At 34.4% G+C, this 23,336-nt stretch overlaps 1 protein-coding gene across 1 annotated transcript; it reads left to right on the top strand.

Moving 5' to 3' along the window:
* Positions 1–8,036: 8,036 nt before the first annotated feature.
* LOC137396518 (homeobox protein OTX2-B-like) lies at positions 8,037–20,433 on the top strand. The gene is made up of 5 exons (XM_068082822.1): positions 8,037–8,188; positions 8,696–8,929; positions 17,421–17,578; positions 18,568–18,811; positions 19,343–20,433. The coding sequence occupies exons 2-5, from the start codon at positions 8,710–8,712 to the stop codon at positions 19,816–19,818; spliced, it is 1,098 nt and encodes a 365-aa protein (XP_067938923.1). The 5' UTR covers positions 8,037–8,188; positions 8,696–8,709; the 3' UTR covers positions 19,819–20,433.
* Positions 20,434–23,336: the final 2,903 nt, after the last annotated feature.

The following is a 23,336-nucleotide window of genomic DNA, read 5'->3' on the forward strand; positions in this document are numbered from 1 at the left end:
TTAAAAAAAAAATTTTTGCAAAACAGCTGGACTCACGAGTTTCATTTATTTTAGCAATAGCGTGCTTTGTGCATTTGTAAAATCTTAGGGCATACCACCAAACAAAACGACGCCAAATGACTCTCTAACATGGCAATGCATATAGCTAACAAATTTTATAATGTATTTATACTCTCAGTGTGAAACCTGCTTTGATGAACACAGAACAGATATCCTTGAGGATTGGTATAAAAACACATGAAGCTCTTAGTCACCTTCTAAAGCCTCAGAAAAATGGTGACAGTCTGAGAAAAAATTGCTTTGAGAGGTTCTTAAACCCATGGCGTTCTGCATTGCGGGACTGACAATTTAACCAATTGCGCTAATCACCTACCTTTCAAAGAAATCTAATAATCGTGCAAATTCCTATTCTCTGGGCTTTATGACCCAGAAGGCAAACAGAGGTTGGACAATGGCTAATAATAATATAGATATAGTTAAAAAGGACACTTTTTATTGATGATTTCTCATGAGACACTTGACATAGTCTCTCATGGCATACTGGTTGAAAGTCACTGTGTTAGACAATATTAAAGCCTTTCTGCTTTAGCACTATTCAGATGATGGTGACATGGAACCACCATTTCACCCAAATTTCATTGACTACAACTTATTTTCTTTACGAACTTTTTTAGTTTGCCATTGGCTAAGAACCTCAAAACAATATACAATAATTGTTTCTATAGCAAAGAATTGACACAACTGTAAGCATTTTATTTGTATGAGAAGCATAGCTTTTGGTAACCTTACAAAATACAAGAACTGGGCTCGTTGTTGGCATGATTAGCCAATTCAATGAAAGCAGTAACATGCAGCTTTCCGCATGTTGAAACTGTTATTGCGTGTTAATCCTGTCAGTATTTGCTTTGGTGTGAAACTTTGAGGCTTTGAAATTGTTTACCACTAGTTAGCATAACAGACTCAGGGATTATATCTACGTAGATTGACGTGTTACATAATCCCACAACCAAAATATGTAACTGAAGTAAAGGATAAATGTCTCTTTTACAGTTGATAGTTTTTACCTTCTGATATCTTTATTGCAACAATTTAAGTCTCGGTGGTTCCAAAGCCTTAAACGAAAACAAAAAATCTGGTATATTCTAAAAGTGGTGAAACTTGATTCATTGCTAGCCGACATAGTCTGACTTGACACAGAATAGAGCACATACTTTCACAACACTAGTAAAGTCTGTCAGTTCGCAGATAAATTAAATATTTGCAGAAGACCCAATACCACGCTTCAATAAAACTTATGAATCCAAGTACATGGGCTGTAACAGTAATTTATTGATTTCAGGGGATCTTACTACTAAATATTGAACAAATATGTATAGATGAAACAGTTTTACCTCTATAAACAATCAATAACAATCTTATATATATTTACATCTAAACATTTGTCTTTTTTTTGTTGGTCTTTCAGGTTATGTGTCCAGTTGTAGTGATAAGGTTTTAGGAACAAAAAATTCACTTTGTAGAGTCTTTGATCTCAAAACCTGCATGTCTGCAGACCAGCGACTAATCCACTACACTACGATGTCCCACTGACTATGGCGACGAATGATTGTGATGACGTCTATTACATCGGTTAAAATACACGCACTTGAAGTGCTTAAGGGTCATTAACTAGCATGTTTGATCGTTACGCGTATAACGATTATGAAGCTGGCTTCATGAACGGCTTTTTTTAGTAAAGGTAAGTAACGATAGTAAAAGCGGGCTACTTAAATTTTTTGAGTAGTTGTTTTATTAATAATACAATTAGATAAAAGGCAGGCTTGACAACCTTATAATAGTTTTTTTCTTACATAGTAGTCTCAGTAGCTTATGCAAATTACGGTCATCTTTGGGCCAGTCAAATCAAAACTAAAAGTTTGATAGTATGTCTGCATGATACAGCAGCACCATAGCAATGTTGCTACTTGAAGCGTTACCATTACATATCCGCTCCAAGTATATGAAATTTTTTGAACGAAAAGATCACGTGAGCATGCAGCGAGTAGCTCTATGTATCCCCTGTTTGTTTAGGTGGTGCTAAGCACTCAAAATTATTTACACACTCAGCCAACTGGTGAGAGAGTTGCGTGCAAATTGAGATGAGGTTTTTTGTTCACCAGGGACTCGAAAACATTAACAAAGAAATTTAGGAAGAAATTAAGCTAGTGACGCAGATACAGTACATAAGCAAATCAAGTGAGTTTTAGGGTGTCAACGTATTTTCTATACATAAAATTAAAGGCTAGTTCACACTATATCACCATATTTCGGCGTTGTCCTTTTAGTGATTATGTGCAGCGTGAACTGAAGGCATCGTTGAGGCAGCAAGGATAATTCGGATAAGTTTGCAGCTGCCAAACTTTCCAATAGTTTGTTTCCGATAGTGAGCATCCATGACAGCCTTTGCATTGGGTGCCTTTTCGGTTGCTCAATCCATATATTCCTTTATGCTAAAGGACTAGCATTTTACCATTTTTAGAAATTGCATTGTGCCATGAAAACGCTACCCTGTAGAAATTTCACTGATGTAATCGCAAATGAATTTGTAATAGTGTGAACATTGTGATTAACTAATGATCACCAAAGTTTGGTGTGATTGACACCGCCATACGGCGATATAATTTGAACCAGCCTTAAAGGGTAACTCACGCTAAACCTTAGAAGATTCTATCAAAATGTACAGATATTTTTCTATCATTTGAGATTCTATTTGTTGTTTAGCACCCTGTTTGTCTTTTTTGACATTCTCTAAATAAATTAGTTCAGTAAACACTTATAGAAATTTGATTTTTAAAGCCATGCATTTGACTTGCTTTCATTTTGTACCATCCCAAGCATAATTGCATTAAACAAAACCAAAATATTATTCATTCAAAAAGCGTGTTCAGAGATTAATTGATATTTTTTCATCCTTGCTGCTGGATATGCTGCTTTAACGCAATGATATGCTCTTCTAAAGTATTTCTAAACATACTTTGAACTTGTGATATGCCAGTGATAAAGGTGCTTTTTAAAGCTCACTAATGGCTTTCTTCCATGTTAAACTGACATGTGGGCCAATGCAGTTGTATATGTGTGGGTCTGCTGTCTGCTCATTTGCATTCCACTAAGCATTGAATTCACACCAAGTCTTTGTTGACTTTATCAGAAAGTTTCAGTATTTTTCCACCATTTGTGATTATTTTTAGTGTTTTAAGCAATCTGACTGCCAGGATGTTTCAAGATTAAAACCAACACTTGATGCAGTTAAAAAGCTCAGAAGAGAAACATGTACAAAGGACTCTCTAAAATGACGTCAATAGTCATGCATATTGTTTATAAGTAATAAATGTACGGTTTCGGGTATTTATATGCTCATCCTGCCTTTGAGAAAAACATTGTGACAAATTCTAACAAACCCATCTGTAAATCTTTTTAGCTATCTATATATGAAGCTCTATTCGAACAATCTTTTGTTGGGAATGAAAACGTCTTCAAGCTTCCTGGTAGTCAGATCACCTAATACAACAGTAAAATCTCAAATGATAAAAATATACCTTTGTGTTTTGATAAAAAAATTTCAAATTTGATGCTTTTTAAAGGATATGAGTGATAAAAAGTTGACAAAAATGTTCATCACATCAAACCTTACTTTTTACCAAAGTACCTTCAGAGCAGATCGCATGTATGTGTTAACTGAGTGTATTACTATGCTTTGATTTTGAGTCTAAGATAATTTTAAATTCATTGGAATTGAAGCCAAGCTGGAAAATAGCAGACTTGAGATTACTAAGGCAAAGAGAAACGAAACAGTCTATTTCTGTGATCCACCGTTAGTTGCAGCTCTACAAATCCTGCTGGCCCAGATCATCTGCTGGTTCAATCACGTATATTATAAAAAAGCAGCTTTTACAGCAAATATCTTTGGATATGCACATTGTTTACTTTTCATTCTTTTCAGAAAACTGTCCAAGTTGCTGATTTGTATTTCTAAACTTCCAAAAAGATTCTTTGTAATTCAAACTCTATAAAATATGACACAGAACAAGGATGAGCTATTAATTAAGACCTTAATGTTATGCAAAATATTGTTGTAACAAATGAAAAACATTAATAACATGTTTTGTGGTTTATTATAGCAGCTAGTACAAAATAGAACGTAGTCAGTGCATCAAAGTTTAATAACTTTGTAAAGGTTGCGTACCATAAATAACACAACCACTTCTTTTTCACATTAAGAAAGTAGGGCTATATGTAATTTGCCTCATGATATCTGGTAGAGCGAGTAGTTAGGCACAGCAAGAGTTCCAGTAAAATTAATATTTCATAGAAATGTAAAGTTTGCTGTTACACTAATGATAGGATGCCCCCCATTGTACCTGACCAGGTCTGTCATTACCAGGCCATGAAGAGTCGTCTAGAGGCATAGGAGCGATAACAGCCAATTATGCTGTCGTGTTTTACAATTAACTCATTCAGCCTGGTTGGTCGCACTCTATACGCACCACCTTCTAATAGCAGTAATTACTATATCATACAAATTTGCAATTTAACTGTGTTAATGTCTGATATTAGTCATTTGGTGAAGTTGTAGAGCAAACTCTTTAAAACAAGCTAAATCTTTTTTGTCTAGGATGTCATTTGTGAGCTGACAATGATAATCTTTGAGTGTCACATACCATTCTGTTCCTCAAGTCATGCAAAAGCTTCCCAGCAAGTACATCACAGATGTGTCATAGCTGATGCAGCTGTTTGATAGAGGTTATGGTATACTTCTTTGGCTTTTATCTCTCCTAATCAGCTTAAATTGGACACTTAGTTTGTGTATTATTATATAAACAAGCCTGAAATTTAACTATGCGTAATAATTATAAGGAATGTTTTAAAACCAAACACTTATATAACTTTTTAAACTGGGTTTGCAGCCAAGAATATATCATTTAGTTTGTTGTGAAAGTATGATTATTAACTGGCAACAGCTTCTGTGTCAAAATAATAAAGCTCTTGTTGATGACAAAAGGGAGGGTATACTTATAGAATGTCTAGAAGTGTTGCAGACGATTTTGGCCCTAGCAAAATGATGAACAGAGCTTTATTCCACATTTGTACCAAAGCTATGACACAATTCTGCTGCTTTTTTGCTTTTTCATTTATATCGTGAAAAGGTTACACGCTGACTATTTTTTTCAAGCAACTTCCTCAAGTTTGTACGGTATTATTAATTTCTTACTACATCAACGTAAATCAATAACCAATAATTGATGATCAACCATCGATCAAAAACAGTAGCATCACATAGCATACCTGGTGACAAAAGGCGAGTTACTAACAACCAATAAGCAATAATAGATGATCAATAACTATCCACCAACTAATAAAAGTAACTGTGAACAGTCGAATAAGGCCCAATATTCACATGTGTACAAAGGTATTGATGAATAATAAAAAACAGGAATTATAATCTTTAAGCTCTGTTGCAAGGAGTAAAACTGGGTTCAGACGTACAAAGTACAAGCAAATTGTAAGCACAAATATGAGTTTCCTTGCCTCTACTTGTTAAGTGTGAAAGTTACTCAATTGCACTCTGGCACTCTTTAAAAACACCAGTGGCTATCATTGGCAATATGTTCAATAATAAAAAGTTGGTGCTAACGTTGTCAGATTATTAAAAATAACTCGAATCTATCTATGCAACTCATAATAGGCGTGTTTATGAATTAGTCAAGTGGACGAAGTCAATGATGCTTGCGTGAGCCATTTGAGACCTTTGGAGTACCTGGATACAAGATAGGTATTACATAATATCTAGCCATGTGTGTAGTTGTTTAGAAACCTTGAAGTGATGCAAATAGAAGTCTGTTGTGAGCAACTCACAACAGAGATTTGAGTTTACATCCTCTATGGCTTCAAGCATCAGAAAGCTTTGTTTTCTTTTCTCAATATAAGAAAGTGAAGCCAAGAAAGGACTTTGCATTGAGAAATACATTTTGGTATAACTTGGTTCTGCTTTGAGTTGTTGTTCTTTCAGCTAAACCCAAATATCTTCTGAACAATTTGTTTATTAGTTTAATATTCTTTGTGTTCTAGTTGTTTGAAGTTTTGTTAGTATATTAGTTTGTCTCATCTCTTTTCATGGAATCGCAGAGTTGAAGTTAATTATTATGTGCTAATTTAAACAAAATAATATGTTTATTCACCACTCCAATTACTTTGATTAAACAGTTTACAACTTTACAGAACAACAAACAAACTTCATGGCTGTGGAACACAACCTTGTGTATAGATATTTTGCAGTTAAACCTTGAATGAATGAGCAGATAATTCATCGCGGGAGTTGTTCACTCATTGATTACAGTTGTCTCAATTTAACAGCAACCATTTCAAAACAAAGCAATTGTTAGAATAAATAGAAACAACTTTTTCTAACGGGTAACAGAGAAGTGCTTAAATATTGAAGAATTTTATTTACGCGTGTAATAAAGTTTATACTTCAAGCAAATGCATGGGCACGCAACAAATTTTTTGAAGTATAAATTTGCTTTATGCCATATCTCTATTACATCTTTGAGAGCAAATATTTTTTTGACAGTTTTTCTGCATTTTGTACAATTTTTTACAGATGCATGTGAACAGCTCATGATTTCTAGAATTATATAAGTTTCAAGAAGTTTAAAGAAGTTTCTAGAAATTTCTAGAAATTTCTAGAAGGTAGATGCCCTTTTTACTCTACCTACCTCAATGCTGGTTCACAGTAGACCTATATTGCTGTATCTCGGCATTGAGGTCGCAATACTTTGGTGATCGTCGATAATAACAATGTTCACGGACAAACTTGGGTTTGCATCAGCCAATACTCAGTGACCAAGTGCTCTCATTTTTTCTTTTAATTTTTTTGCGAAAAAATTTCTTTGTTTTTGTGTGTTCGAATCAGTGTGTTCGAATCAAATACTAGTTCAGCAGCAACTATCAAAAACTAAAATAAATAAATTACGCTATCCGCGACGAGGAATTTCTATTGTTGAAATGGTTCAAACTGTACAGGCCGTTGTTGAGACTTGGTGAAATATTAGAAAAGTTTGACAGCTGCAAACCTTTTCAACATATTCGCGTTGCTTCCTCAATGCTATCAGTTCCGGTGAACATAGTCGACGATGAACGCTGAAAGGATAATGCCGACATACGACAAAGTAGTGTGAACCAGCCTTTAGAACTGACCACAGCTTTTAAACTTTGTCATGCTTAGATCTTCTAGGTTAAACCTGTTTTGGCTTTCTCTAAAAAGAAATGATAGCAGAGAAACCCAAGCAATAGCATGTTCTGGAAACGATAGTCTTTGACACATGCTATAAACTTTGTTGAATACACGATTGGCCTAGGTTGGCCATAATTACCACCCAAGAATGAATAGCAACTTCTATAGAGAGGTTAACACGCAATTCTACCCCTCTATTGGCACGTTGTATGTATTCAGATACAAATGTGTCACCTTCTCTTCAATATTTACTTGTTTATTGGAATTTCTTTAGAGCAAATTTGCAAAAGCCTATACAGCTCAAGACACTTGAACAACAAAAGCAAGATTCAAATGCATAACGTAGAGACGGTGCGGCAAGCTAGAGCTAGGTCACGACTGGCACATTTGCTCTTCAAAATTCCGGTACACAAAGAATTTGAGAAGTTTGCTTAGCAGACCTTTCAATAGACGAGTGAGGCGCTCTAATAAGAGGTAAATTTAAAAGTCTATTCGCTAATTTATAGCCGTAATGATATGATGATTAATTATAAAAGAAAGTTTCCGTCTCTTTGCAACAGGATCTTCATCTTCAGTGTTTTCACATTTTTCCTACACCATGACATCAGACGAGACTCGTGTAGCCAACCGTGAATGTTGCTTAAAGCCAAACCAAATGATTGGACCAATCAGTGATAAGTTTTTCAGCCAATAGGCAGATCTGTTTTACCATAGAAGTTTTAATAAAACATTATCGTCGAGAGATTGGCGTCTAGAGCACTCGATGCAGTCGAACTATTAGAGCCTGTGGGAAATACGTCAAGTTGTAAGGATTCTCTAAAACACGTCTGCAACGGTTTCTCTGTGCGGATAGAAAAGGAAGTCTTAGTGCTGCATAATCATATGTCAACATTCTAGATAGGTCTCCGTAATTGAAAGGTAAGGGCACAAAAATCGAATTTGTTCATTAAGGTTGGTAGTTTTGCAATTTGCACTAAACGCTTACTTTGAAAATGAACATTTGTCGCATAGGCTGATATTACTGTGTTTGAGCTCGTTTGCTCTTTAGGAACGACTATGATGTAAGTAGCTAAAAGCGGAATCAGTTTTTCCCATATTTGACGCAAATAGAACCATGTTTCACAAAATCTTCATTTCAAAGTTTTGGTGAATCAGTCTAGCATTTGCATCTCTGCTTGTCAAACGCTTGGTTGAGCAATTGGCATGCAATGGCGTCAGTGTTCAGTTTTTTGCTAATTACGATATAGATGTTGAGATCGCATGCCACAACACGTTTGTAATGAATATTATGCAGATATCTTGCAGACAATTGCCATTGATGTGGTTAGAAAATACGAAGTTTAATTCAAATTTCAATTCATTGACTTTGTTGCTAACTAAATGGTAAGAGTATTATGCCTCCTGACTTGTTGACTTCTTTGTTAGCACTGAACGACAAGATGACAGCAACATTCAGCAGTTATCCTTATGGCATGTCTGGCATGGGCTATCCAGCGTCTTTACCAACTTCGCTTGAATCTGGAGTGACCAATAAGCTTTCTCCTTATCAAATAAACTCCTTGGCAGCAAGCGGCTTTGGTCCCGGCAGCAACCCTATGGAGATTATGCATCAAGCAATGAATCCGTATGGGAATGGCAACAATGGAGCCTATCATAATGGTAAGTTTTCATCTACTAACAAAGCTTTGAGATACCAAAATGTGGCAGATAACAGTCTTTTAAGCAAAATATCATAAAATTTAACATTAACTTTAGCAATTCAGTTGAAAAGCTTTTAAAAGCTAAATTAAGCTCGCTTTTACACTTTTTTCCTTTTTTGCTCCGCATCACCATTCACATCTTAGACTTCTTAAGAACATCAGCAAATCTGTCAAAAGTTCCACAACTTAAAACTTTACAAACAAAGGTTTCAACTTCAAAAAAACATTATTCTTTTGGTGTTAAATAGAGCGTTTCTGACCAGAATGATGCAACACCCATTAATGAAATGACTATCACCCAGTGAAATCATTTCTGCAAGAGATCCTATGTCAGTTGCTATACAGTGCTTTAACCTAAAGATTGGTTCTCAATATATCACCATATAGTGGCTTTTTCTCTTAACATTCATCATCGACTATGTGCCTATAACATCGACAAAGCAATGTGGATACGTTGAGAAAGTTTGCAGCTGTCAATCTTTCCTGATATTTTGTCGAGCATCGATGACAGCCTGTACAATATGTACCATTTCAGCGATAGTAATTCGCAGTCATGGATAGCGTGATTTATTTATTTTTGTTTATGATACGTAGTTGCTGCCGAACTAGTATTTGATTCAAGCATGCAAAAACAAAGGGATTTCTTCATGGAAAATTGAAAAAAAAGAAAATGCTACGTTATGGAGTATTTGTGGGCGGACGGATGGGGTTGTGATAGTGTGAACATGGTTATCATCAACGATCACCAAATTATTGCGGTATCAATGCCAAGATATGGCGATATAGGTTGAACCAGCCTTAAACTAAACTATCAATAAACAAATGTATACATCTAGGCTTTCCATGAGCTTCTTCTGTTCATCGAAGATAGTCATAGATTCATTGGTATTGACAAAAGTTAAACTGCCAACTTGTTTCAACGTAAGCACAAAAAGAAAGCTGACGAAGATTTAAAACCATGTTTACAGCCATGGCATTGAGTTTAATTTCAAACTAAACAATGAATGACTCTCAATTGACACTTATCAAACACAAAAAGCACGGCTCCATTACAATTTCTAGCAAATTCCTTCATCTACCCGCTACTTGAAAGTTCGATTAACTTGCCGGTCAGTCATTAAATGCTTTGAAGATTCAAACGTATATTGATAGACATTTTATTACATTAACGATGTGTTTAGGTTGAGGCCATTAAAATGTAAGCAAGTTGTTGATCTGACTAACTTTTGAAACTAAGAGCATTTCTAATTTTTAATTTTTTGGTTTGAATGAGTTCTCTTTAAATATTATCTTAGAACCTTTGAAGTAAAAAAGTGTTTAGGAGCTTATCGGAATTTGTTGTACCAGGTATGTAAGCATTTTGGTCAACAAAGGAGTTGTCAAACTGTGCTCTAAAAAGGCTGGGGTGATGAATTGTTCAAAGTTGAAAAGTTAAATAAAAAAGATCTGTTCCATAAAAATTAAAACCCGTTTTCGTTAAAAAACATTGAGATATTTGAGAAGCTATAAGCTTTTTTAATTCATCAGAACTCCAGGTATTACTTTTACAATCATTATTTTCAGTTATGACACTAACTAGTTTAGCTAAGCCAAAGTCCAACATTTGGACTCCAAAAGCAGGTCATTTTGTTAATATCTCAACTGCTTCTAATAGTTTTTAAATTAAACACTCGCCTTACTTATTTATGTAGAAACTGACTTTTTGTAATTTCCATTTTATTTATTGAAATCTAAATTATAACAATTTAGATTGCCTGTGTGAATTCTAAAAACACAAGCTAACACCCACGGTAAACTTGACATCAAACGCCACCTAATGTCTGGTGACCTAAAAAACATATTATTTAGTTCTGGTAAACAACTAAGTTCTTTAACCTGAGATAAAATAATTGTTGCACACGATGTTCTGTCAAAGTGTCGGTAATCACAAATATTTTTGGCAACATTAGCTTTTATCTTTAAAAATTTCTTATGAAACCTCTAAAGATTAATTTGGCCCACAAACCAATTTCTTTCGACTACAAGGCATTTCTTGAAATATTTATGATTTCAGGCGCTTCATTTGACAAAATAAATAACTTGTATAACGTCTACAGACATTCCTATTCCAAACTGGCACCAAACTGGCACCTAACTGGCACCAAACTGGCACCTACACACAAATTAGCTGAAAAGGTTTTGTAGAAGAGTTTAAATTGATTTTCAGACAACTCAATGCTTGATAAATCAGATTATAGTGCTGATGCTTTCTATTGACTATTTATTATTGACCATAAAACACTATTAAATAAATATTAAACCAGACTATTAGTCAGGTCCTGTTTGACTTGACTTCTTGACACGTTGTTTAGTATATGGCATGTCTTCAGCAGCTGTCGAGGCAGATACTAGCGGGTGAGCTGACAGATATTAAGAGCCTTATTTCCAGGGTAGTTTTCTTATTTTTTTCTATTTAATACGATGAGAACCTGACAAATTGTACTTTTAATTTATGCCAATGGTATTAGGCAGGCATTCATGCTTATACCCAAACGTCATAAAAGGTGTTAAGGCAGTAAAACTATTTTCGAAACTTAAGGAAGCCATATCAAACATTTTAGTATGTTTTTTTTTACAGAAGCTTGCTTTTCATTTATTTTTTCAGCCAAAATTAACTTGTTTTTATATCAGAAGCCTTTTCTTTAAATATCTTTCTAATTTAATAATTTTAAAATGATGCTGCAAAGGCAGCAAACAGATGCTGAAACAGATGCTAATCTACAAATAGCTTCTTTTGTATTGATAAAAGTAAAAAATAAGTAATAGAAGGATAAGATTTCTTAATCTAAACAGAAGTGAGATCACGGGCTAATTTTATGTAAAATATGACATTATGGTAAGTGCTGATGAGCTATTCAAGAATGTCAATAACTTGATTAAACTCAGTAACAGCTAACTCGTCAACATTGCTTTTTATAATTTTATGCAAATTATGGCGAAATTCATGGTAATTGCAACTTTGCTTAACTGGAAGAAACTATTAAAACAATAGGTTTTATGCACCACTAAATTAAATTTATGAATAAAATATAACATGTTTTATATTTATTACAAACGTAATAACACAGTTTTTAGGGTTTCAGAATTATCCAATATAATATAATAGTTTTGAAAGTTTATGAATCGCTGTGTTGGAGAAAACATCTGTTTACATGACTTCAGTTCGCACGCCAAAAATGAGTATATTTGGAAGGCAATAATATTCTACTCACACAGATGCATATATCTCACGTATTCTCTTGACGGACAACAGGTGAATGTCAAAGCAATTCGTGCCTTTTTGACAAAACTGACCATTGGCACTGAGCATGACTGACATGCTATTCTATCAAACCATAAATATAATCAGTAGCCCAAAGGCCAGACACAAAAGCTTTGAACAGTCAATGTTCTCATTGTCTTTCTTATATATAGCTCGACAGACTATTAAAGAAATATTAAGTTGTCCATGTTAAGATCGTTGATACAGTTTGTGACTTAATCTCTGACATAGGGTTGGTGGCTCCGAGAACTACCGCTGTAATCCTAATTAATATATTGAGCATGGGGACACGATCCTTGCGTAATTCATCTTTTGTTGCACAACTCACCAACTAAAGCTGTGATAAAACTTAATTTCAGAAATTTAAACTTTGTTGCATATAAAAAAAATAATTAGCAGATTATAAAAAAGTCGTCAAATTCCTTTAGACTATAAATAGCAAAGAGTAAGGTTTTTACTAAGTTAGCCAGACAGAGGCTGAAGAATATATAAACTATAAAAGTTTGACAAACATATAAGAGGCATTTAACATATAAATAAAATCCTCTAATTATTACTTTTATACTAAGTAGCAACATGCCAGTGTGTCCTTCTATAATGACTAAAGTTAAAAATAGTTTCGTATAATTGCTAAAAAACTTTTTGTGTTGCTAGTAGTCAAAACCAAATTAAAAAAATTAAAAAAAAAATTAAATGTTATAGATCATCAAAAAGTTCTGTGATAAACTAAGCAAAGTAAATTATATACTTGTGCAAATGATAATTTAGAACTTCATTTTTACTGCACAAAAATATATCACAAAGAAAAATTTAATGACTAAAATTGAAATTGAAAGTTTTAATTTAAAACTAATGCTTAGTTTCATGAACACCAAAATAAGCTGTGACTTTGCTGTTTAAAATAAAAAATAGATTGTGTCATAAATGGGAGATATTAAACACGTTAAAAAATAAAAAGCTTTTCGATGTTTTATTATAGTTACTGTCTGGCTATCTAAATTGTTAAACCCATGTCTTTGATATGTGTGATGATGACAAAGAACATGTAAATGGGTTTATACTTTCTTTTTTATTGAAATATCTATAAAATAAGCATTATACTGTCTAGTTTTTGCGCCGCACTAAGTTCTTTATGAATAATACTGCTCTTCCACACCGCAACGCGTTAAAAACAAGCCCAGCCCATTTCGTGCATCTCCGGTTACTCCGCAGTCACCATGGGAAAATACTTTGCGACATAAACACCCCATATAAATACCGTCTTCTAGCATTTAATGTCTAGCACAATTGTCAAATTGTTTGTGCTACGGCGCGATGTCTTCCAGCTACCAGGGATCCAAAGGAGACCGTTCATAGATTAACGGGCTTGCCTTTTCATAGCCCATATTAGGCTAAGTGGAAGCCAGCTACTCTCGACGCAGTGACTGTAAGCTGTTGGAATTCTGATTGATAGGCAGGATCGTGCGGTGGCATTTGACAGGCCCCAAGGTGCAATACCATCATATTTTTCATTACGCACCAGATGAGTTTCTGGTGAGCCTGGTTGGCAGTAAATGACTGGAGGCGAGCATCATTAGGAAAATGTGAATATCATCATCATCCATTGAAAACCACACATTATAGATTAGCCGAAAACGGACTCTGTCTTTAAAACATTTTAAATCAAACATAATATATTTAACAAAGAAGCACAGCATGTATACATACATGTAGTTTAGTGATGCGATTTCAATGGTGCAGCATTCAATTAGACTACAGTTAAAGTTGTTGTGTAATTATAAAAGTGGTATGATTTCAACATTAAACAGTCAAGTTGACCGTTGTAATTTATCACTTTTGTAACAAAATTAATTAATTTTGTTTCAATTTTAAATCTTTGGCATAAGCTTATATTTGCAAATTTGTTACATTGAACAATTTTTTGTTGATAAGTTAATCATAATGAACTTTGAACATTTAAGTGGGAAACCTGCCTCATCTTTCTGTCAGAGAAACTTAATATTCTAAACGCATGCAAATGACAGTGTGTAACGAGTGTCAATACCGCATCACTTCTACAATTATGAAACGTACCAAAAATTTGTGAATAACAAACAAGGAATGGCACTGAGTGCAGGTGCCCATTTGCATTGACCAATGTTGATGTGGGAACTCATGTTCTCTATTCGATTGAGAGGAAGCAATCGAAATAACTGCCAGGTGTTTTGGTCCGATTCTGTCCAGTAATGTTGTTCTATTTATCATAATTGTCACTTTGACGTTCCCCACAGTACGTGACAGCTCACCAGCTGCGCATCATTGTCTATCGTCAGTATTTTCAACTTGTGAAAAAATCACATTATCCAAAGAAATAGGCAAACTATATTTATGGAGGGTCTTGTAGGTGTCTGAGTAGTTTGGATAGGTGACAAAAGTTATGCATAATCCTTTTTAATCCCTCTATGCTAGCGATTGAGGGTGTTTAGCAATGTTTCATTCATAAAACTGCAAATACTGCTAAATGGTACTTATTTATTACGATATTTAGTTTACAAATTTTCTAGTTAAATCTGTGGCTGTTAAGGTTCAGAAAAGCCTGATCATTCTCTTTTAGTGCCTCACTGACTATACAATTTTTTGCAGTTATTGTAGATGCTTGATTCAATTCTGAAGAATAGCTTTTTACAAAACTTTTTATTCCGCTGTTTAACATTTAAGAATTTCAGAGCAAGAAAACCTACCTGTTCAGCCTTGTTGTCAAAACATATTTAAATCATGAAAGTACTAAAAGCTTCACACGTATTTAAAATATGTTGGCAGGTTCTACCACCAGGTTTGGGCAAATGTTTCACAAAGATCCGTAGGCATAACTTGAGAACTATAAAAGCCATAAAATTTTTTTTAGCTTTCTGTAATTGCATTGTTCGTGATTTACGTCTGCAACAAGTGACGTACATCTATAAATAAATAGCAGGCACAGTTTTAAACAAAGTAATCAACAAGGAGAAAATTAAAATTTTTTTTCTTGTCTCCTCTTAAGGTTTATTGGGTACACTTAAAGTTGTCTATAAATTCCATGGGAACATTTTATTATTCATAATTCTTGACATAATAATTATTAATTATTCCTATATTGCTACCTCGTCTGCTCTTAAAAATGTGCTTAGATGTGGCATTTGGAAACTTGAGCATTTTATTACTGTCAAAGAGCTCAAGTCAAATATGAATTTGTTAGTTCAAAAATAAAGCAAACAGGTGTGAGAATTCTGATTCCTTGATGACAAGCAGATAAATGACAGTATCGCCCTTTGCTAAAATCACTGGCTATGAAAAACATCGTTAGTGACATCCTTTTGCATCACAGAAGTTTAGAGGTTTTTTTCCACCCTCCTAGTTTTTATCAGAAGGTTACCAAAGTACCGTTAGCGATAAGACCAAATTTTGCACCAAATTTATGAGTAGCGTCAAACTGTTCATTGGTGCGTGTCGCGTTTTATCTACCAATACATCCATTACACTGCGAAACAGATTCACATCATAGCCTGTAATTCAAACATCACAATAGCATTATCTACTTTAGCTATATTTCAACACATGTCTCAGCTGAAGCTTAGTCTAAGAATAGCAAAGGATGTTTTTGATAACCGTTTATTGTTGTGCACAGTCAGTGGCAGTGGTTTGGAACAAAAAAGTTCCTATGGCTGCTAGACTAGACACGATTGGGTACATTCCACACTCATCTGTCATGGGAATTCTTGCATCGTTTCTGGTTTAAGTTATATAATAATAATTATGATTTTTGCACTAAGTACCATCTGCCTGTCGGGCCGGTGGTTTACCAGCTACCAAACAATCAAAAGTTAACCGCAACGCCTCCAGTCTAGGGTTCTCCAACTATGATGTAACAATAAACAAAGCGTGAGAGATTCTATTAAATTAAGCACTGACGAAACCGTAATATGCTACTTAGGTACTTAGTTTCTTATAGAATGTGTTAAGACTGCTTCTAATAATGCATTGAGCCAGAAAATGCTTCGTTTGTTACAGGTATGCTTTAAGTTTAGCTTGTGATTCGACTATAAGTAAAGTTTGCTGAACACTGAAAGCAGTTGTAAATAAATCTATAAAGCCATGTAAAAACTAAAAAAATATTTTCAAGCTGCGCTGGATGTCCTTGAAGATTCTTACGGGAACCTTGCAATAATGATTCATTAGCGTTTCTATAGGTAAAAATGTAGTAATAAAGGAATTACTGATCAGATAGGTTTGTAACGGTGCCATTGGTTTCCTCCTTATCAATCTCACAACTACTACGGCTCATTGACATCGCCAACCTCTCCTGATCTAGCTATGCTCTGAGTCTTCATCTTTTGTCCAGCAAAAGAGTTACGAAATTCTCTTACAAATAGGCAAAAACTACATGACACGCTTTTTTATGCAGTAAACAACATATTTCAAATTTGAGTTTATGGCACTTTTATTAATAGATGAAACTGCGATAATGTTTTATTTTCAAGCTTTTGATTAATCTACATGTAGTTTGTAATATTGACTTTGCCAAAAATCTCTCAAGTTTAAAGTTTTGGTGATAGCTGACCAGGCAATGATCCTTTTTCAGTGAATGTTTTAGTAAAGAAATTTACAAATTCTCATTGATCGTCTAGGAATTTGCTATTTTTTATCTTTTTTTTTTGTAAAACTGAAAGAAGTTTTATTATGGTTTTGGGTAGTACACTCTAGTTCTACCGTCACCGCCAAAGTATTCCTTGTTTGTCAGACGATTTTGCTTCCACATATTTTGGATGTTACAAATAGAATTATCTGAATGATGTCATCAGAGTGGAAAAAATTGATGGTTTGTTACATGTTGTAACAGTTTGAGAGACAGAATTATGTGATTCAATACAGATCTAGCAAAGATATGCCCACAAGCTGAATCAAAAATTAATTAGCTTTTCAGATTAAAATTAATTAAAAGGTAACATATAATGTCTGAATCATTAAAACTGTCTTTAGATGTGGTGGCAACTATAAATAGTAAACTATGAGTTAGGATTATTGTTTCTTACAATGATCCTAACATTAGTTGTTTTTGAAAAGTTCAAAAATATTTTCATAGATGTATTTTTCTGAAAATTTTTAAAATACACAACCTTGATATCTATTTTAGTAGTCACCCCAGCAAGAAAACAAAGAAGAGAGAGAACAACTTTTTCAAGACAGCAGCTTGACGTACTTGAAGAGCTCTTTCTTAAGACCAGATACCCAGATATCTTTATGAGAGAAGAAGTCGCGCTGAAGATAAACTTGCCTGAATCACGAGTTCAGGTTAGTTTCACCTGCTTCACCGGTAACACTTTGCTCGAAAGTTATGTTTAACAAACTAATCTTTGGAAAAAAAATACTTTATTAACCCAACTGTGCAACTTCTTCAACACTTTCTAGCTTCTAAAAAATCACGCTTTGCTTCTGATAATATTAGATGCCTATAAAAATGTGGTTATCAGAAACCTTAATCGAAGTAGCTAGCAATTTTTAAGTTCTCCAAACAGTTCCTCCGGTGAAAATAATCAGCTTTTTCATCTTACACATATGAAGTTACTTCAGAGTTTAAAAGTTAATGAACGCACTAGTTTATTAAATTGCCAGCTTCTTTATCCATTCAAGCATACAGTTGATGCATTTATACTCAACATTAGAAAATTTGTCAAATTGAAAAAAATATCTACATTGTGAATGTCTTTTAAGAAGTTCTATTTACTTCAAAAGTTACAGATAGGTATGACTAAATAACCAAGTTATGATGATTCGACTCCTATAATATTGGTGTGTCAAAAACCACAGTATACGTCATTTACTTACAATCAATCATTTCATGCTAGCTTTCCGCTACTTGAACAAGGAGTCAAAACAGATTCTGAAAATCATAGTTTGCCTCAACACGCGGCGACTCAAATTGATGTACATCACATAATCTTAGAATTCCTAGTTAAAAAGATAAATCGATTTCGACAGCCATTCATCAATGTTTATGGCCATAAAATGGAGGATGGAGATAAAAATTGCCCAATCGGTTTTGATTTCAGTTTGGATTTATACTGAGCAATTTGCATAATAACTTGTATATTTACAGTGCTGTTCATAGAAGCATTGACCATTATCTGGTTAAATGTTCAATCACGCTTGATTTGTGGCGAATTACCCTAAACTATCATTTATATCACCAAACTTTGCTTAAATAAAATTAGTTCAATGATTTTATCTCATTTTTAGGAGAAAGTGATGACTAATCTTAATAAAATCTTGCTATTTTACAGGTTTGGTTCAAAAATCGGCGCGCCAAGTGTCGACAACAGGTGAAGACTTCTGGCACCCCAGATGCACCAGCAGTTGTGAAATCTCGACCCAAGCTCAATACTTCCCTCAGCAAAACATCGATAACCAGTGGTAAACTCTCTCCTGGAACCAGCAACTCTGCCGGAGGAAGTCCTGTTGGTTCTCCCTACAACTCCTCAAACTCTCCACCACAACTGTCACAAAATATAAATGGAGGCCAAACTGGTAAGAGTTGTACACAGAAACATCAGTGAATGCTTAGCAAATATTTCGTTATTTGAGTATAGTACAGACGTTTACAATTGCAACAAGCTAAGCCAAACCAGGCCATCTACAAGGAGCCGTATAGGAATTCTGGCAATCTTTGAGCCAACTGTCATTGTGCATAGAACTGTGACCAATAAATAACAAATTAAAGATAAGGTTCTATCTTGCTCCAGTTACAAATTACGTCAGTCATGATTGTGCAATCGACCTAGCGGTGTAATTGGCATGGTACCAGGTAGTAGATGCATGTTCAGAAGAGTTAGTAGGTACCGCCCTATGGCTGCTAGCACCAACAGGTCTAGCCCTTCTTTTTATCATTCTTGTATTTGGGCTATCTGAAATAGTCTGTGATTCAGTAGCTAAAATAGACCCTAAAATGCAATATGTGCAACATTGAACGTGCTTGTACAGCTATCTGCGAATGCACAGTAATAAAGAGTTATTGTTTTTGGGGCATATCTGTAACCATTCCTCATGTTTTTTCTGCAGATAGTGGAAACTCATTGAGTGCTGAGAACAGCCCAGTACAGTCATGGTCTCCACCAATTAGTACGCAGAACTCTGTGGATCCAATGACGCCGGTCACTGATCAATATAATAGATCTCTGTCTCACCAAAATGACTTCATAGATCAATTCAACAGCTACTCGACCCAATACTCAAACAATTACTACGACAATGGCTACCTCCCGCATCAACAGACGCAACAACCACAACCGCCCCAGCAACAACAAAATCTTTACATGCAGCAGACATCGGTAAACCAGCAACAAATGGCTCCACTGCAGCTTCAGCAGCCGATGGAGCCCTACTATCCACCTCTTGAACCATACACAAGAGTTCAGTCTGTCGGCGATATCAAGATGGCTACTCAGCAGTTTGAGTCAACTAGGCATGGCGTCAGCCTCTCTCAACCAGACTTAAGCACGGCTTGGAATGACGAAACTAAGTACCAAGTTCTGTAAGGAGTCCAGTCTGATTAGTTGTCACTATACTCATTGAACGACTGCTTCCAAGCTTTCCAAAGGCTTCCTACTCATATACAGATGAACATATTGCAATATTTTAGACGCATCAAAAATGGCTTTGAATTGAAGTCGATTTATGATATTAGCAATTATTGATAGATTATAAAATTGTCAGATCATGTTGCAAAGAAAATGTATTTAAATAATTGTGTTACTTTATTCATTTCATAAAGAAATTGTCACTCTTTAGGGTGCAATAAATTATTTGTTGATATTTAGTTGAATTCTTAGCTTTGTAGAACAGTTTTCTGTAAAAAAAAGCATCTGGTATTTTTTGTACAGAAAACTAGGGTATTTACTGTTATGATAATTTATTTTTTCGTATTGTATATTATAAGAATGTATATTTACTGTCAAAAATTCTGAAATTGAGCATTTCAATTTCCTGTTATTAATACTCGTCATTAAGACTAACCGATGTCAAGGTCATATCAACCATGTCAAGGTTAAACAGCATGAATTAATTTTATTGAGTTGAACAATTATTAGATGTTTTTATGTTTATAAGTTATATTGATAATATAGATTTTTATAAATATATATGATCTAGGAAAAACACCCCTTTTTGCTGTGTTATGCTGCATAAGCTATTTGAGTTGACAGCCTCAGAAATGACATGTCACAAATGAGTCTGCGCAAGAGCATTTCACCAACTCATAATTGTTCAAGATAATGACTGACTTGAGTTTACATATAAAAATTATCCAAAGCTTGTCATACCTACAGAAAGGTTTGAAAAATTTCAAAAAATTTAAATACGACTCCACCATTTTTTGGCCAACAAAACTACATTGCGCTTGCTGTAACTATAAACACTTGTAACATCTTTGCAAAAGTTCAGTTACAGTCGAACGTCACACACACACACACAATCAATCAAGGAAGTTTATGTTTCCACTGTAACCTTATGATAGTTAAAAACTTGTGTTACTAGCACTCAGAATGACTATATACTAGAGACATTTTGGTAATTTCAGACCAATAGTTTTCGTTTTTGGCTCTGTGAATCTCTGAAACCTTTGCTTATAGTTTGTTTGCCAGGAATTGAACTTAAATATGTCTCACCATCAAATCACTCAACCAGGAAACCAGATTCGGTATATAAGCAAACCGCAAGCAGATTCCAATTTTCCTGTCCTTCCAGTTAAGGCTGGAAAAGAAGAAGGGAATTATGGCACAATTCAATGTTGTTTCCTGTCCAGGTTTTATGGCTAAACAGTTAGTTGTTTGGTTTTCAAACCAAAAGTTGATCTCATGCTTCAAACAGGTGCTGTTGAATGCGTATGGAGCCTGTAACAAACAAGGTGAACTGTTTTGAAAAGAGAACCACAGTTATAAATTTATGGTAGCTAGTTCTGACCACTGAGCACTTAAAATATGAGGACAGATTGGCAGAGGGGGGGGGCCAGCAGTAATTGGTAATTATCTGCGAGCACAGTGGCACCAGCTAAACTAATAGTGGTCAACAAATAGCACATCAAGAGCAATTTGGTGAGAAATCTACTGGATGCTACAAATCGGCTTCTAGAAGTGACTCGTTGAAAATGTGTAATAAATTACTATTCCTGTAGACCAGGTAATAAATTTCTAAACGCAATATTCATGTTCCAATGGTAGCTCTTCTCTCTAGAATTTGTCATTTAACACTTGTATTGGTCCAAAATGGAACTCGATTGATCCAATTCAGATTTTAAACAAAGTACGCACAAATTGTGGACACTGTTGGTACTTCAATTTTAGCAAATTCAGCTTCATGTCTGAATTGGCATAAAACACTGTTGATGTCTTAAAACTCAGGCAACTGAAATCCATGTGGGCTACATTTTTTGGCGACAAGGTATTTTAGAATCAGTATTTTTAACGTTTTTGACTGTGTTGCCAACTTTTTGGTCCGAGATTTTTATAGTCTTGACTTAAAATGTGTTAGAGAAAATCAATAAATATATAGATCAACATTTCAGCCATTTCGTTTTCTGATCACCAAAAAGGAATTTTTTTTAAACTCTTTTTCCACATGATATATGTGGTCCTCTTGCCAGAAACACATAGATTACTGTAAAACAGGCAGTTAATTTATGTTGTTATTGTTGTTTTGGTCAGTCGTCTAGATCTTTGTTAGACAAGAACAACGTTATTTATCTGTTTCCTTAGAGGAGACAGATAAGCAATTAAGTTATTGGGTACACTGAAAAAAACTGGTAGACATTAGGTAATCTCATTTTACGAAAGAGTGGAGAGGTCCTAGAGACATTTAACTTCCTCTGATGAGGTAACACAATGGCTCCTTCTATCTGATATTACCAAGTATGGTGAAATATCGCCGAATGTCTTTTAGAACTTTAAATGTTGCCATTACGCTATCTAAAAAACTAAATGCCTATAAAGATGGGAGTTTAAGAGAAGCTTATTTCCATAGGCCTTAAGTGAAAGCACATTTGACCAAATAATGATTCAGAGGAAAATTGTTAGTTTGAAGGTTTTCAATGAAAATTTTATTGGATAGTTGAAAACTTTAACGAATATCATTTTGCTCCATATATATCTAGTTTATATGCTGCTTCTAAGTATGTCTTTTCAGCACCATATAATTTTTATAAACTGGTTTGACTGGCAAAACAGAATTTGAGTGACAATATTATGTTGAAATTGAAAAATTATTATTGTTCGACAAAATTGTTAAAAAGTGCCAAACTCTGGCAGCAGTTCATTTGATAAAATATTTGTGCAAGCTTATTTAGTTGGCTGTGTGATTTCCTTGCTGAAAGCGAGATGATTTTTTCATTCATAGACTACTTTCTACGTAGCTTAAGAATATTGAATATTCAGTTAGGTGTTGTCATATTGATAAATTAGGAATTAAGATTTTTTCTGATTAAGATTTCCAACATGTTGTTTGTTATCTTTTAGTTTTACCGCTGTAAACTGCATGACTATAAGCTATGATTTACACAAAGTCAAGTATTTTTAGAAATGTATTCTGAAAAATATTTGCTAGACTAACATGTGTTAACCGACACAATAGATATCTCTGGTTGAATGGTAACCAGTGGTTCAGATGCCCTGACAGTTTTGGTGCCAAGAGCACAAAAACTAGTATAAATAATTATGAATCATGTGAATTTTTTCTAGTGATATAATTTTTGTTCTTATAATAGGTTCTAGAAGCTTCTGATGATTCTGAATTAAGAGTATAGCAATAATACATTGATCAAACCAATTTGTTGAAACATCTTAGCTAGAGAACCAAGACGCAATCATGGCTGGTTTGTAAACTTTTAGACCTAAGGTTATAGAATGCTCAACAGGTTCAGCTGATCCAACTTGTTGCCCAGCTTTTTCAAGACGGTGGAGTAATTTGAGGTCCACGCAGCTAAGTGATTAGTGGACAATTTCTACGATACCTAAAAGGGAAAATTAATGAAAAATCGACAATTAAAAATTAGTTATAAATAGAC

The sequence above is a fragment of the Watersipora subatra genome, chromosome 5 (genome assembly GCF_963576615.1).
Source record: "Watersipora subatra chromosome 5, tzWatSuba1.1, whole genome shotgun sequence".
In the NCBI taxonomy this organism is placed as follows: Eukaryota; Metazoa; Bryozoa; class Gymnolaemata; order Cheilostomatida; family Watersiporidae; genus Watersipora; species Watersipora subatra.